General features: G+C 61.5%; 1 protein-coding gene and 1 pseudogene across 1 annotated transcript; one reads left to right on the plus strand and one right to left on the minus strand.

The window, feature by feature from the left end:
* Positions 1–6,241: 6,241 nt before the first annotated feature.
* TAT (tyrosine aminotransferase) lies at positions 6,242–13,898 on the minus strand. Its single transcript, XM_090062051.1, has 12 exons — positions 13,090–13,898; positions 12,002–12,243; positions 11,804–11,908; positions 10,933–11,000; positions 10,451–10,609; positions 9,881–10,019; positions 9,521–9,573; positions 9,088–9,240; positions 8,004–8,132; positions 7,495–7,578; positions 7,159–7,257; positions 6,242–6,945 (listed from the first exon to the last, which is right to left on the minus strand). Exons 2-12 carry the CDS (start codon positions 12,234–12,236, stop codon positions 6,802–6,804), a joined length of 1,368 nt encoding a protein of 455 aa, XP_089918177.1. The 5' UTR covers positions 12,237–12,243; positions 13,090–13,898; the 3' UTR covers positions 6,242–6,801.
* LOC149856964 (U2 spliceosomal RNA) lies at positions 11,382–11,536 on the plus strand (annotated as a pseudogene).
* Positions 13,899–14,165: the final 267 nt, after the last annotated feature.

Raw genomic sequence — 14,165 nt, forward strand, 5'->3', positions numbered from 1 at the left:
AGTCCCAGGAAGGTGTCTAGTCCGTCAGTGGCAGAGGGAGGTGAGTCTCTCAGGGAGGAGTCCAAGTCAGTCCCTGAGGGTGAAGGTGCACTCCCCGCAGGAGCACCTGAACTCTCTGCTGATTGCTTAGCCGGGCAAGAGGAGTTCAGGCACGAGGTCCTAGCAGACCCCAGCTTGGAGGACCTCAGGCAGATGGGTCAGGAGCAAGAGAACGAGTTCACCCCAGAGAAGAGGGAGCAGGTGGTCTGGGATAAGGGACTTCTCTGTCGGTTGTGGGTACCAAAGAACCATGCTGAGACCTGGGAACGCCATCGCCAGATCATAGTGCCTCATAAATACAGACAACAATTGCTTTCCATGGCTCACGATTTACTGTGTGCTGGTCACGTGGGCAGGGAACGGACACGCCAGCAGCTGCAGGTGAACTTTTAGTGGCCCAGAATTGCCCAGAATGTGACAGACTACTGCCGATCTTGCGAGACATGCCAGCGGATGGGCAGAAGTGGGCACAAGAGAAAGGCTCCCCTACAGCCCCTCCCTATCATTGATCAACCCTTGCAAAGAGTGGGGATAAACATTGTGGGGCCTCTGAGGCACAAGACCTGGAGAGGGAAGAAATACATCCTGACTCTAGTGGATTTTGCCACTCAGTGCCCAGAGGCAGTTGCCTTGACCTCCACCGATGCACCTGTGGTTGTGGATGCCCTCACCAAGATCTTCTTTCAGCTGGGTTTTCCCTCCGAGATCCTGACCGACCTGAGTGGAAACTTCCTGGTGGAGGTGATGAAGTGCCTGTGGGAGTGCTGTGGGGTGAAACACCTCAAGACCACAGCCTACCACCCTCAGACAAATGGGCTAGTAGAGAGGTTCAATGGGACCTTGAAAGGGATGCTAAAGGCCTATGTGGACTCGAACCCCAATGACTGGGATGAGAAACTTCCGCATTTGCTCTTTGCCTACTGGGAGGTGTCCCAGGAGTCCACCGGGTTTTCGCCATTCGGGTTGATGTTTGGGAGGCGAGTTCGAGGTGTGGAAGAAATCAAACTTCACATTGTGGTTGAATCAGAACTGACAGAGCCAGCTTTTCTTTATTTAAGGCCATACCGTGATCACAGGAAGAATGCCATAGTGGTAGTCATGGGGGACCTGAACTTCCTGGACATCTGCTGGGAGGAGCAGTCAGCCAGGTCTGACCGCTCATGTCGGTTCTTGGCCAGAGTGCAGGACCTCCATCTCACCCAGGAGGTGCACAGCCCCCCCCAGGGGAGACGCCTTGTTGGACCTAGTGCTGGCCACGGGAGATGACCTGGTGAGGGGGCTGCGGGTGCTCGACCACCTGGGCGACAGCGATCATCGCCTGCTGGGATTCACCATCCAGCGCAAGGTGGCAAAGGCATGCAGTAATGCAGCGGCCCTAGATTTTAGGAGGGCAAACTTCAATGAGCTAAGGAGGATAGTTGGAGAAGTGCTGAGGTCCTGGAGGGGAGGGGAGCCGGGTGTCCAAGGAGAGTGGTTGCTCCTTAAGGAGACGATCCTCCAAGCCCAAAGGAAGGTAATCCCGACGAGGATCAAAGGGAGCAGGAGAGTACACAAGCCTCTGTGGCTCACCAAAGCATCCGGGAATGTCTCCTTGCTAAAAAGGAGGCTTACACCCAAAGGAAAGAAGGGGTCATCACCAGGGAGGTGCTCAGGGATGTGGAGGGGCAGTTAGGAAGGCCAAGGCAGAGACGGAACTGGGACTAGCTTCCCAGATTGAGGACAATAAGAAGTCCTTTTTTAAATATGTATGGGGTAAAAAGAAGGTCCCGGGTAATGTGGGACCCTTGCAGGACGCCATGGGAAACTTGGTCGTTACACCAGACGCCAAAGCTAACATGTTTAACGATTTCGTTGCCTCCGTCTTCCTAAGTAGGGACCAGAACAGCCACCTCCCTGCTGGCCCCCCCTCGGGCCCTGGGGGAGGCACACCTGGGCCACGGGTTAGCGAGGATTTAGTCAGGGAGCTTCTGGAGGGGTTGGACGTATTCAAGTCAGCCGGTCCGGACGATCTCCACCCTAGAGTACTAAAGGAACTGGCCGAGGTCATTGCAAGTCCCCTGGCACAACTTTAGGAGCGCTAGTGGTGCTCTGGTGAGGTACCAGAGGACTGGAAGAGGGCCAACGTGGTCCCCATCTTCAAAAAAGGCAGGAAGGAGGACCCGGGAAACTATAGGCCGGTTAGTCTCACCTCGATCCTAGGCAAGCTGTTCGAGAAAATTATGCTGGCACACATCCAGGAGGGGCCAGCAGGGGACTGCATGCTTAGGGGCAACCAGCACGGGTTCATCAGTGGCAGGTCCTGTCACACCAACCTGGTGGCCTTTTATGATCAGATCACCAGATCATTAGACGCAGGGGTAGCAGTGGATATAATCTTCCTGGACTTCCGGAAGGCTTTTGACACGGTCTCTCACCCCGTTCTCATTAAGAAACTGGGGGGCTGTGGTGTAGACACCCACACAGTCAAATGGGTCGCCAACTGGCGGGAGGGCCGCACCCAGAGGGTGCTGGTGGACGGGTCCTTCTCAACCTGGAAGGACGTGGGCACTGGGGTGCCCCAGGGCTCGGTCCTCGGGCCCGCACTGTTCAACATCTTCATCAGTGACTTGGACGAGGGGGTAAAAAGCATCTGTTCAAATTTGCTCATGACACTAAGATGTGGGGGGACGCGGGCACACTGGAAGGATGCAACAGGCTACAATCAGACCTTGACAGGTCACAAGGGTGGGCGGACGAGAATAGGATGGGTTTCAACACGGACTAGTGCAAGGTGATGGACCTGCGGAGGAACAACCGGCACCATACCTACAGGTTAGGGAACTCTCCTCTTGTCAGCACGGAGGCGGAAAAGGATCTGGGGGTCATCACTTACTCCAAGATGAACATGGGCCGGCAGTGTGGGGATGCGGTCAGGAAGGCCAACAGCACCTTATCATGCGTCCACAGATGCATCTTGAGCAGGTCCAAGGAGGTGATCCTCCCCCTCTCTGCGGCACTGGTCAGGCCACAGCTGGAGTACTGCGTCCAGTTCTGGGCGCCGCACTACAGGAGGGATGTCGACAGCATGGAGAGGGGCCAGAGGAGGGCCACTCACATGGTCAGGGGGAGCAGGGCAGGACCTATGAGGAGAGGCTATGGGACCTGAACCTGTTCAGCCTCCAAAAGAGAAGGCTGAGCGGGGATCTAGTGGCCTGTTATGAACTAGTCAGGGGGGAATCAGCAAGCACTGGGGGAGTCCCTGTTCCCCCGAGCACGAACAGGAGTGACCAGGAATAACGGTCACAAGCTGGCAGAGGGCAGGTTTAGGTTGGACATCAGGAGGCGTGACTTCACGGTCAGGGCGGCTAGGGTCTGGAACCAGCTTCCAAGAGAAGTGGTGCTGGCTCCTACCCTGGGGGTGTTTAAGAGGAGGCTGGACGTACACCTTGCTGGGGTCGTTTGACCCCAGTACTCTTTCCTGGCATGGCAAGGAGTAGGACTCGATGATCTGCTCAGGTCCCTCCCGACCCTAGAAACTATGAAACTATGAAACTATGAAACTATACAGCAAGGTGATCACCCACTTGTCTGTTTCAAAGGATTTCTCGTACTCTTTAAGTTTACAAGCATATTTATACTTAAGACAAAGAAAGAGGAAAAAAATATGACCTTGGACAGTAAATCACTGATCGTTAACACGCACGCAGACATACAGGCTGTTTACTTAAAGAAGAATGACACATTGTGCTTATAGAAATAGTTATCAGTTTCTGGTTTCTCAGAAAGAAAAATAAACAACCTCTGTACACAGGGTGCTATATCATAGATAATAAACAAAGCATTGTAGAATTCGTTATCTCAGAATATTTAACTGAAATAAACAGTATCAGCACTTCTGGCCTCTGTCTGTTTTTTTCTAGTCAAATAGGTCAGAAGCCCAATTCAATTACTGCTACAGAGGTCCTCTCGATTTGGTGAGAGACGAGTGGGAAGGGAAAAATCCCTTCCACCAAGACCTCCGTGGTGGAGTATGTGCTGAACTTTCGTCAGAAACTGACTGACGTGATGAAAGTAGCACGAGACTCCCTGGGACGAGCCCAGGAGAAGCAAAGGTCCTGGTACGATGAAAAGGCTCGCTGACGTACCTTTGACCGAGGTGATAAGGTTATGGTTTTCCTGCCACTAAAGACAGACAAGCTGCAAGCCACTTGGGAAGGTCCTCATGTTGTCCTGGATGATGTGACCTATGTAGTGGCCAGGAGTGGGAAAAAGCCTAAGGCAGTTCATGTGAACATGCTTAAACCATACTTTGACACAGGTGATGCGGTATTTTGGATTTCCTCAGTAGAAGGATCACCTGAGGACCAAGAGGAGCCGGTCATGTACGGTGACTGGGACGGAGAGGCAGGAATGGAGGAACTCTGCTTGCTAGACCATCTGCCCTCCCAGGACAAGGACAAGCTGCTGGCAGCACTCGAAGACTTTGGGACAGTGTTCTCCAATAAACCAGGTAAAACAGACCTGGCGGTGCACTCCATAGACACGGGAAGCCATTGTCCTGTACACTCCAGACTGTACCCAGTTGACGAGAAGGTAAAGCAAGCAATAACACGAGAGATCACTGAGATGGCAGGGTTAGGGGTAATCCGGCCTTCAGTGAGTCACTGGGCCAGCCTGGTGGATGCCCTCACCAAGGTGACACCTCCAAACAAAGCACGCCTGTATCGATAGCTCTAGAGCTACGGGTCCAAGCTTTTAAAGGAGCTGGGGAGAGGAGTGGCAGGAAGTCACCTTTGTTTGTCCCCAAAATCTCTGTGTTGTGACAATGTGATGAGGACAGGCCCAGCAGAGGAGAGACACCTTACCCTATCTCTTTAGGTAACCTGAGCTGGCTACATTCCCGAGAGAGAGGGGGAAACCTGCTCCTTCTGCCTACGTGACTGGTATCAGCTACCTGGGTGAGGCGCATCTACCTGGTGAGCTGGAGTCTGCCCGGCAACTAATGATAGATTTAAAATTGGTTGGCCGACAGCCAACCAGAGCTGGCCTCCACTGGACCAGGGGAACGAGGTCACAGGGGCTGTATAAGTTAAGACTGCCCAGGAGGAGGGGGCAGCAGCCATGTGTGGGACTCAGGCTTAGAGAGGAGCATGACCATCTGAAACTGGCTCTCTCCCCCATAGCTCATGAGCGAGGAACGGCCTGCCTCCAGAGGTGATCTCCAACAGCCTCAGGATGATGCTTGCGAGGAAGCTACTCGAGATCCGGTTAGATAACTAGCTGGCAGTAACGCAGATGCGTGATCAAAAGGCTACCTCAGCCAGACTGTTTTGCTCTATGGGATTTCTATGAGACTGCTCTATCCTGTACCCTATTTTCACCCTACCCCTGTAATCAATAAAGGTCTCCTTTGTGACCGGTGTAGGAGACTTCTTGAGGGGTGGGTCTAAATTATGCCTGAGAGACCCCCTTAGGTCTGCAGACTAAGGGGGACTTTCCTTTTTGGACCCCGACTCGGGGAAGTGCCCCAAGTGCCTGTACTGGGTTGAGTACCCGTAGAACTATTAGGCCTGTGTTCCCCCGAGGACACAGGGCCGCAGTCCCTTCTCGGGGTGGTGGCAGCTACGTTACCCCCGGGCTAGCGCGTGTGCTCCAGGGAGGGGGGTCAGCCGGACGCGAGGCGCCCCAGGGAGGCGCTTGGGCCGGGAAGGTGGGCGGGCGCAGGGAGGTGGGCGGCTCAACGCAGGAGCACCCCTTGCTGGCCCGCCACACTTCCTGGCTACGCCACGGTGGGCTGGGGCATGCTGCAGGATGCAGGCGTTTACTGAGGAGAGGCCATGCGTCCGGCTCTTAATGCCCCCTGAGGGAGGCAGGGTAGGGCAGGGCTACAAGCCCTGAGGCACAGGGACTTGTGGGACCTGACCAGTGCCACTCCATGCACGGATGGAGCCCAGGGATCCTGGGCCCACGGCCTTGCACAGTGGTGGAGGCAGGAGTGTGTGCAGAGCACATGTGTGCGCAGGGCAGCTGGAGCTCATCAGGCTCGAGGGGAGAGGCGAGCAAGGGGCGGGGGGCAGTCATGCCTGGAATGGCCAACAGGAACGGCTGTAGGAAACCAGCCCAGGCCCCGCACTGGCACAGTCAGCAAGGCAAATGCGGCCCCAGGGAGAAGTCTCGGCACATGGTGCACGGCCCGCAGCACCCAGCACACGGCACAGCTTGTCAGAACCTTTATTCGTACAAAAAGTCACAATAACTTATGTCATTTGCAGCTCAAAAGGCACAGCAGAAGGTGCTCAGGTGAGGATGGTGCTGGAGAAGACAAGACCAGCAGCTGCAGCGGGCAGCGTCAGGCAGAGATGGAGAAGGGGCTGTTGCCCGACTGTCCAGCCCTGCCCTGGCCCGAGGGAGGGGGCTGAACGCTGGGGGCTGGCACGGGCCTGTTGGGCAGAGTCCAGCTCAAGACTGAGCGGAGCTGCGAGGGGCAGGGAGCGGGAAGCTGTTGCCATGCATGAGGTCCAACCCGGAGGAGCAGAGCAGCAGGTGATGCCTCCCCGTGCAAAGGAGGGGTGGGGGGCTGAGTGGCACGAGCCCGCACTCGGGCTCCAGGAGGGCAGTGCCCCGGGAGGGGCGGAGGGGCTGAAGGTGGCAGCACCAAGTGCTTGCTGCCTCTGATGCTGAGGACCAGTCAGGGCAGCGGCCGGACAGGAGCCTGCTCCAGGCGAGGGGTGCTGGTGCTGCATGGGGCACGGCTGGATGGAGGTAGGGGCAAGTTGTGCTCAGCTATTTGTCGCACTCCAGGTCCTGGGCTAACTCGCTGCCCTGGTAATGCCGCTCGCAGAACTCCTGAATGCGGGCACAGGCCTCCAGCATCATCTCCTCGGGCACCGTGATCACCACGCGGAAGAAGCCAGGGTACTCAAAGCACTGCAAGGGGAAGGGGGGCACTGGTTGGCCAGCCAGGAGGGGCCGGGCCCTGCAACTCTCACCATGGGGCAGTGGGTGAGCGGTGGGACCAGCGCGGGCCAGTGCCAGAGGAGCTGGGCTCTCCCCCCAGCACCCTGTTCTCCATGGAGTCACCCCTGTGGGCTCCCACAGCCCCCCGGCTTCCCAGGCTGGGGTGTGTGGAGAGGCACTGACCGTGGCAGGCAGGCAGAACACCGACTGCTCTGCGATCAGCCGCTCCGTGAACTCCACGTCGTTCTCAAACTCGGGGAAATGCTCCATTTCGATCCCCACCTGCGGCACAGGGTAATTGTGGCAGGACTGTGGCCAGAGCTCATGGAGCTGCCGTCTCCATGCCCACCCGAGGCCCCTGCTCCCCACAGACCCTCCGCCACCCCCCATAACTGCCCCCTCACACCCTGTCACACTGTGGCAAGGCACAAGCCCGACCATCCCGCACTGCCGGTAAGAGCGCAGGAGATCTGGGCACTGACCAGCAACAAGCGGGAAGGACTGGACCCATGCACTTACCATGAGGTACATAGCCCCTGCAGGCTGGACGGGCCGCAGGCCGGGCACGGCGCACAGAGCCGTGTAGCACAGGTCGGCGTTGGCCTGCGAGGTGGAGGGGAGAGCTCAGCATGCGGGAGAGCTTCCAGGAGGCAGCTCGGCACCTGATGCCAAGCTCCAAGCCGGCCTCACTGGGCTCCCCCTGCACAAACACAGGCACGGCGAGCGCAAACAGACGGTGACCGCAGCCTTGAGCTTCGCTCGGCCCCTTGGCCATGCCTGGTCGGTCAGTGCCCAGTGCGCCCCTTTGCCTCCCGCCCGGTAGGCACTGCAGCAACGGGGCTGCCTGAGAGCGCCATGGCTGCCCGCAGCACCCCTGGGGAGGGATGCTCCTGCCCCCCGCACCAGCGCCCCCACCGCGCCCCCGGCCAGTGTCCTGCCCCGCCTGCTCAAGCACCCCCGGGGGATGGCACAGGGCGGGTAACCCCGAGGCAAACGGCAGTGGGGGCTCAGTTCCCCACCCTGCACACCTTGAGGAAGCTGAGCGTGTTGTGGTAGAACTCGGCCGGCGTGTGCCGCATGATGTGCTCCAGGGCACCCTGGATGAGCGTGCAGGGCCCCAGGATGCGCTGGCTCAGCCGTAGGAGCCCGTCCCTGATCTGCAACACATGGCGACACCGAGCTCAGCGGGGGAAGGCTCCAGCCCAACAGCGCAGCTCTGTGCTGTTCGAGAAGGCCTGGTCCCCCAGCCCCTGGCAAGCCCGGGGGGAGCTTGGAGCCTGGCCCTGACCCGGGCTGCCACAAGGCTCTGGTGCCTGAAGGCAGAGCCGAGCCCGGGAACAGCAGCCCCCTGCTCCCTGCACTGCACTGGCAGAGACCTTGCCAGCTGGGCTCTGCTACGGCCTTGAGGCTGCTCCCCTGGCGCGCAGCCGCCCCAGGCTCAGGACCCCCCCATGACCTCCTGCATGCATATTCACCCCCAGGGCACCCCACCCTTCCTCCCTCTCCCCTGCCCTGATCAATCCCTTCACTTAAGCTCAGTCCCTTCACTTAAGCAACAGTTGGAAACTGCCTCAGAAATGGGTGGGCTATTAACCCCTCAAGAGCACCCCCCGCTCTGAGCCCTGGGGGGCACATCAGGCACCCCAGACATGTGAAAAGCCCTGCACCAGGCAGGCACTGCTGTGAACTCGATGCCAGCGATCACGTGTCCCGCTGATAAGGAGAGGTCGGGCAGGACACACGGGGGCACACTGCTGTGGGTACACAGGACTGTTCGCACCCCGTAAACAGGGTCAGCGGGGGAGAGGGAGGCGGGGGGTGCGGCGGAGTTTGGGGCAGCAGGACAGTGCATGTGGGAGCGACTGCATGCACCCAGGGCAGCCTGCAGGAGCCCAAGGGGGTGATGGGGCAGATGTACGTTCAGGGCACTACAACACAAAGGAGCAGGGCTGACTGCAAGGAGGAGACATGCGTGTGCCAGGGAGCACATGAGTGTGAGGCAGGGTACAGGTATGTGCATGAGAGCCGGGCGGGCACACCAGGCTGGAAAGGCACAGAGTCAGGGGAAGGGGTGGGAGACGTGCAGGCCAGGGGACAGCACTGGAGCCTCACCTCATTCCCAAAGATGTCTCTCCGGTCGTGGACAAGGATCCAGCCCATCCTCCAGCCAGGCACCAGCCAGCGCTTGGCCAGGCCCCCACAGGACAGGATGGGCACATTGGTGCTGAGTGCCGCGATGGGCTCGTACTTCCAGTCTGCAAACACCTGGAGCAGGAGGATGCATCAGGGGCAGGCCATGGAGGAGGCAGAGCCAGGGGCAGGGCCAGGCCCCGTGCTCAGGACCTCTCACAACCACACTGTTAGGCACGAGGCCTTCCAGCACCGCAGCGTACAGGGCCGGGCGCGAGGCGCAACAGGTTGTTCCCGGATGCTCCAGCCATGGGACAGGGCAGCTGCCCCAGGGAGGGGACTCGAGTACGGCCTGGCTCTGCTGGGATCAACGCTCCCAGCTGGGACCACCGCAGCCCCTGGCACGGGCACTCACCATGTCACCGTAGATCTCATCAGCCAGGATGGGGACGCACTGCCTTGAGGCCACTGCAGAGGGAGAGAGGTTTATGCAGCTGCCCAGGGACCCTCGCTGCCCTGGGCCAGGCATGGCCCGGCCGTGCGCGACACAGCAGGTCCCCTGCTCCTGGCCTGGCAAGCTGGAGCCCCCGCGAGAGCCGCAGCGCCAGACCCAGCTGCCCTGGCGTCCGGCCGGGCCGGGGCAGGTCTCCGGGGTGGCTGGGCCGCCTCGGGCAGTCGTGCACGGCGGCCCTCCCTTGCTCAGCCCGGGGGAGGGCTGGGGCCCCGCCAGCCCCCGCGGGGCCAGGCCTGCCTGCCGGCTCCACCTCGTGCTCACCTGCCAGGATCTTCTGGAGGTGGCTCTTGCTGAAGACAGATCCGCAGGGGTTGGACGGGTTGTTCACGATGAGGCAGGCCGTCTTCTCGTCCACCAGCGACTCCAAGTGCTTCAGGTCAATCTCCCAGGACTTCTCAGGCTGGCAGCAAGAGGGGGCAAGGCCGAGGCAGTGGAGTGAGGACGCAGCCAGGGCTGGGTGCCAGGCTCGGGTGCAGCACGGGGGCTAGGCACAGGCCAGGCACAGCGCCCGATCCTAGTGGAGGGCTAGGCTCAGGCTGTGGGGACAGGGGGGACAGGCACCGGCAGAGCCCATGTGGGCATCTCCGTGCTTTGTGCCTGATGAAGGCAAGAGCCCAGGGAACTCTGCTGCCATGGCAAGCTTGTGCTGGGCCGATGGGCTCTGCACCAGCCCCTCCGGCCGTCTGTAAAGGGACACGAAACTCCTGAGAGGAAGCCCCTGGAGAATATACGCGCATGCATGTACACATCAGCATGCACATGCGTGTGCCTGATGGGGACATGAGCTGGGGCCTGGGGCTGCATGCTCTGCTCCTGCCCTCCCTCGCTCACCAGGAGGTTGTAGAACTTGACCTCGATGCCCAGGGAGAGCGCCAGCGTCTTGTAGAGCGAGAAGCCGGGCCGGGGCACCAGGATGTTCTGGCCTGGGTTGGCCAGCACCGCCAGGGCGAGCTCGATGGCCTGGCTGCAGCCGCTGGTCAGGATGACGTCCTGCATACGGCACGGCAGGCAGCTGTGAGCACCCGAGCAGCCCCGCATGCCACTACGAGCCGTCCCAGCCCTGTGCCCGCAGCAGAACCAGGGCCATACGTTGTCATGGATGAAAGGCGTGTGAACAGCCGCAGGGGTGCCACGACCGGCTGCCGGGGGCTGGTGCTCAGGCCTGCCAGCTGGGGGGGAGGGCAGTGAGGGGCCCCCAGGCTGCTTGCAACGATCGAGTCCAGGTTTCCTGTCCCCACCCACCACGGCTGTGGCTGCGGCTGCGGCTCCTTGTAGCCCACCCTCCAGGAGCCCCCACCCACCGGCTGCCTCACCTGGGCTTTCAGAGGTGCCTCTGGGCAGCTGTAGGAGGCAGCAACGACCTCCCGGCAGGACTGGTACCCTGGGGAGAGAGGGACAGCTATGGAGGGAATGGCTCAGACCCCAGCTGGGGCCCAGGCTGCAACGGGGACGTGGCAGAGGAGAGCTGCAGGGACCCAGCGGGAGTCACCGGTCCCCCAGGCCCAAAGCTGGGAAGGGCCAAGGACCGACCCCACGCTGGGGACAGGTCCCACCCCAAGCCCTGCCCAGGGGCTGGCAGCCCAAGCACCATGCCGGGACGGTGCAGTCTGTCTCGGGCAACGCCAGGGTCATACTATGGGCCTGGGGGGCCGGAGCCGGTCGGCTGTGGCCCTGCTGATCTCCTGGTGCCAGCCCCTGCCCTCGAGCACAGTCAGGACACGGGTGGGTTGCTCTGGCAGGGGAAGCAGCGTGACCACGTAGGCGAGCTCCCCATGGTACTTGTCTCTGATATGTCCTCCATAGGAGGTCTATATTGAGCAGATTCTTTTTGGTATTGGGTGGTGGAACCGGAGCGTGCTCCATCCACTCCATGCATTGACCTGGTATTGCAGTGCTTCCAGGACCGGTGCAAAAAAACAGAAAAAAAAAAAAAAGGGTTGCTCCTGGCCCTGCCCCCCGTCCGGCAGGGAGCTGCGCCACGGGCTGGAGTCAGGCCTTGCAGCGGGGAGGCAGCGCCCCCGGCCCCAGTGCCAGGCTCCAGCCCCAGGAGCTGCAGCTGGCTGGCGAGCTCCTCTCCTAGGCAGACACGGCAAGCAGGGCGCAGCCCAGGGTGCTGGTGTCTGCCTGGAGAGGTGGCCGCCAGCTCCCCTGGCCCCTGCCCTTCGGGAGGGGATGGCGACGTACCGACCGAGGGGGCATAGCCATTGTAGTGCCCCGAGTCCAGGGCCTCCTTCACCGCCCGGGTGACCTCGTCGTCCGTGGGCAGGTTCCTGAACACTGTGGGGTCACCTGTGGGGACATGGCAGTAGCCTTGTACCCAAGAGCGACCGCAGTCGCCCAGACTGACACGTGGCCCAGCCCTGCCCTGCCACAGCCCCTCACCGATGGACAGAGAGATCATGGGCTTCTGGGGGTTGGGCTCCACACGCATGCTGTCCACGATGGCACGGATGGGGTTAAAGGTCTTCTTGGACATCTCAGAGGCCCTCACTGCCCACCGCGGTTTCCGGCCCTTCCCCTTGCCCGGGGCTGGGCCACTGCCACTGATGTTGACGTGGACGTCCAGGATGGCGGGACGGTCCCCGTGCCCGTTCACGTGGATCAGGTATGACTCCATGTCGAGGCTGCGAGGAGAGGCGGCTGCCCGGTAAGCCACGCGGCAGGGAGTCTGCACCCACCAGCCTCGGCTGTGCCCTGTGCCCCCTACGGCACTTGCTGCCAGGCCACACGGCCTCTCAGCCCCTCATCCCAGCCCCCAGGATGGAAGGTGAGAGCTGAGCCGAGGGCTCCAAGAAAACACAACTGCCCTGCTCTGTTTGCCTGCGACACCCAGTGCCCACGGGGTGAGGAGTGGAGAGCTCCCCTGCCCCGCACGGCCCACAGCCCCAGCCCCAGCCTGCCAGCGGGCAGAGGGACGTGCACCGTCTGTGATCCGGGGGCCGAGGCCTGCGGAGCGGAGGTGGCACCACGTGGCCCATGGGGCAGCTATGCTGAGACAGCGCAGAGCTGTGCCCACTTGCCGCCCGGCACGCTTTGCACCACGCCAGGCTCAGCTGCTGCAGGGGGCTGTGGCTGGTGCACGAGCTGGGGTGCAGCCCCCCCTGCATTTGCATGCCTGTGCCTGCAGTGCTGCTCACTGGAGCCTGACTCCAGCCCCCAGGCACCTGCCAGGTGCTGCCTCCTTCCCTCAGCCCTGCACTCCCCTTGGGGCTCTCCTCAGCCCCACCAGTGCCACCCCGAGGGTCCTGCTGGGAGGTGGAGGGTGCTCCCTCAGTACCAGACCTCCAGCTGAGGGTGCGCCGGCCCGTGCCCTGGGACCACTCATGTGCTCACCAGCCCAGGGTCCCCCTAGCCCCCATGTGCTGGCACAGCTGGTCCCAGAGCAGCATGGCCGCAGCGCGCTGGCATCAGCCAGGCAGGGCGTGAAGGCAGCAGTCCCAGGAGCGCAGCAGCCGTGCCCAGACCCTTACCTCCTGTGGCACCAGGGAGACGCCGAGCGCCCAGGCCCAGCCCAGCTCTTTTATCCCCGAGGAACTGCCGTGAGAAGGAGCCCTCCGCCAGCTCCCGGCCTTTGAAATAAGTCCTGGAGCTGGGCGTTGGGCACGGACCCTCTCGTCATTGGCTGGCGGCGGGGGCTGCACCCCCCACCCGAGGCACCCCCAGCCCTGCGCTCACTTCAAACATCTGGAGAGCGCCTGCACGTTAACCCCTTCTGGGCCCTGCAGGCGGGGGAGGCGTTCGGCGGGGGCAGTCACAGTGCCCCTTGCGCCTGCACTTCCCAGCCCCATGACGGGGGCTCCCGGTTGGGCAGGATGCCAGCGCCCAAGCCAGGCAGGCCGCAGCCCTGTTGCTCTAGGATGGGCAGGACTGCAGGGTGGGCATGAGGCAGAGACTTGTGCTGCGCATGCCAGGGCCTTGCACCTCTGTTTGCGGCACCCCAGCCCCGGCAGGGCACAGCTCCTGCCCTGCCCTGGCGCCTGGTTGGGCGAGGCCCTGCAGCAGGGCCCAGATGCACTGGTGGCCACTGCCGAGCACCACGCCCATGCCGGTACATGAAGGGTTAATGGGAGCCGCGACATCTGCTATCTGGGGCCCCACAACCTGTGCCTCTTGGCAGATAAAGTGGCTGATGCAACCTCCTGTCCACGTCGCATGGGGCTAACGGGTCCCACATGCGCCCCCGCACAGGCACCGCTCCCCGCTGCGGCGCCAGCACCATGGGGCTGCCCCAGGCTGGCCTGGGGGACAGGTCGGTGGCAGCAGCCCCGGGTCAACAGGCCCCAGCCTCCCCACCCACCCCGACTTGCTGCAGCTCAAAGAGCCGCCGGGGCTGGAGGGGCCAGAAGTCACGGGACGCTGCCCGCTTGCCCCAGCACAAGCACCAGAGCCAGGCCTGGCCCCGGCCCTGACCCCCACCCCAGCACGGCTCCTCTGCCCAGGCACACACGGGACACACACTGCTCAATATAAACCTCCTGTGGAGGACATATCAGCCCCAGGGAGAGGCTGCAGGGGCCAAGGGCCCTGGGGCCAGAGCAGGCTGCAG

Source organism: Crocodylus siamensis, chromosome 9 (assembly GCF_052110815.1).
Source record: "Crocodylus siamensis isolate JL-2025a chromosome 9, ASM5211081v1, whole genome shotgun sequence".
Classification (NCBI taxonomy): domain Eukaryota; kingdom Metazoa; phylum Chordata; order Crocodylia; family Crocodylidae; genus Crocodylus; species Crocodylus siamensis.

Coding starts and splice junctions, on each gene's coding strand:
- TAT (XM_090062051.1), bottom strand. CDS start 12,236: ATGGAGTCATACCTGATCCACGTGAACGGGCACGGGGACCGTCCCGCC. Junction 10,020..10,450: donor TCAAGTTCTACAACCTCCTG/GTGAGCGAGGGA, acceptor TCTTGCTGCCAG/CCTGAGAAGTCCTGGGAGAT. Junction 9,241..9,520: donor ATGAGATCTACGGTGACATG/GTGAGTGCCCGT, acceptor CTCCTGCTCCAG/GTGTTTGCAGACTGGAAGTA.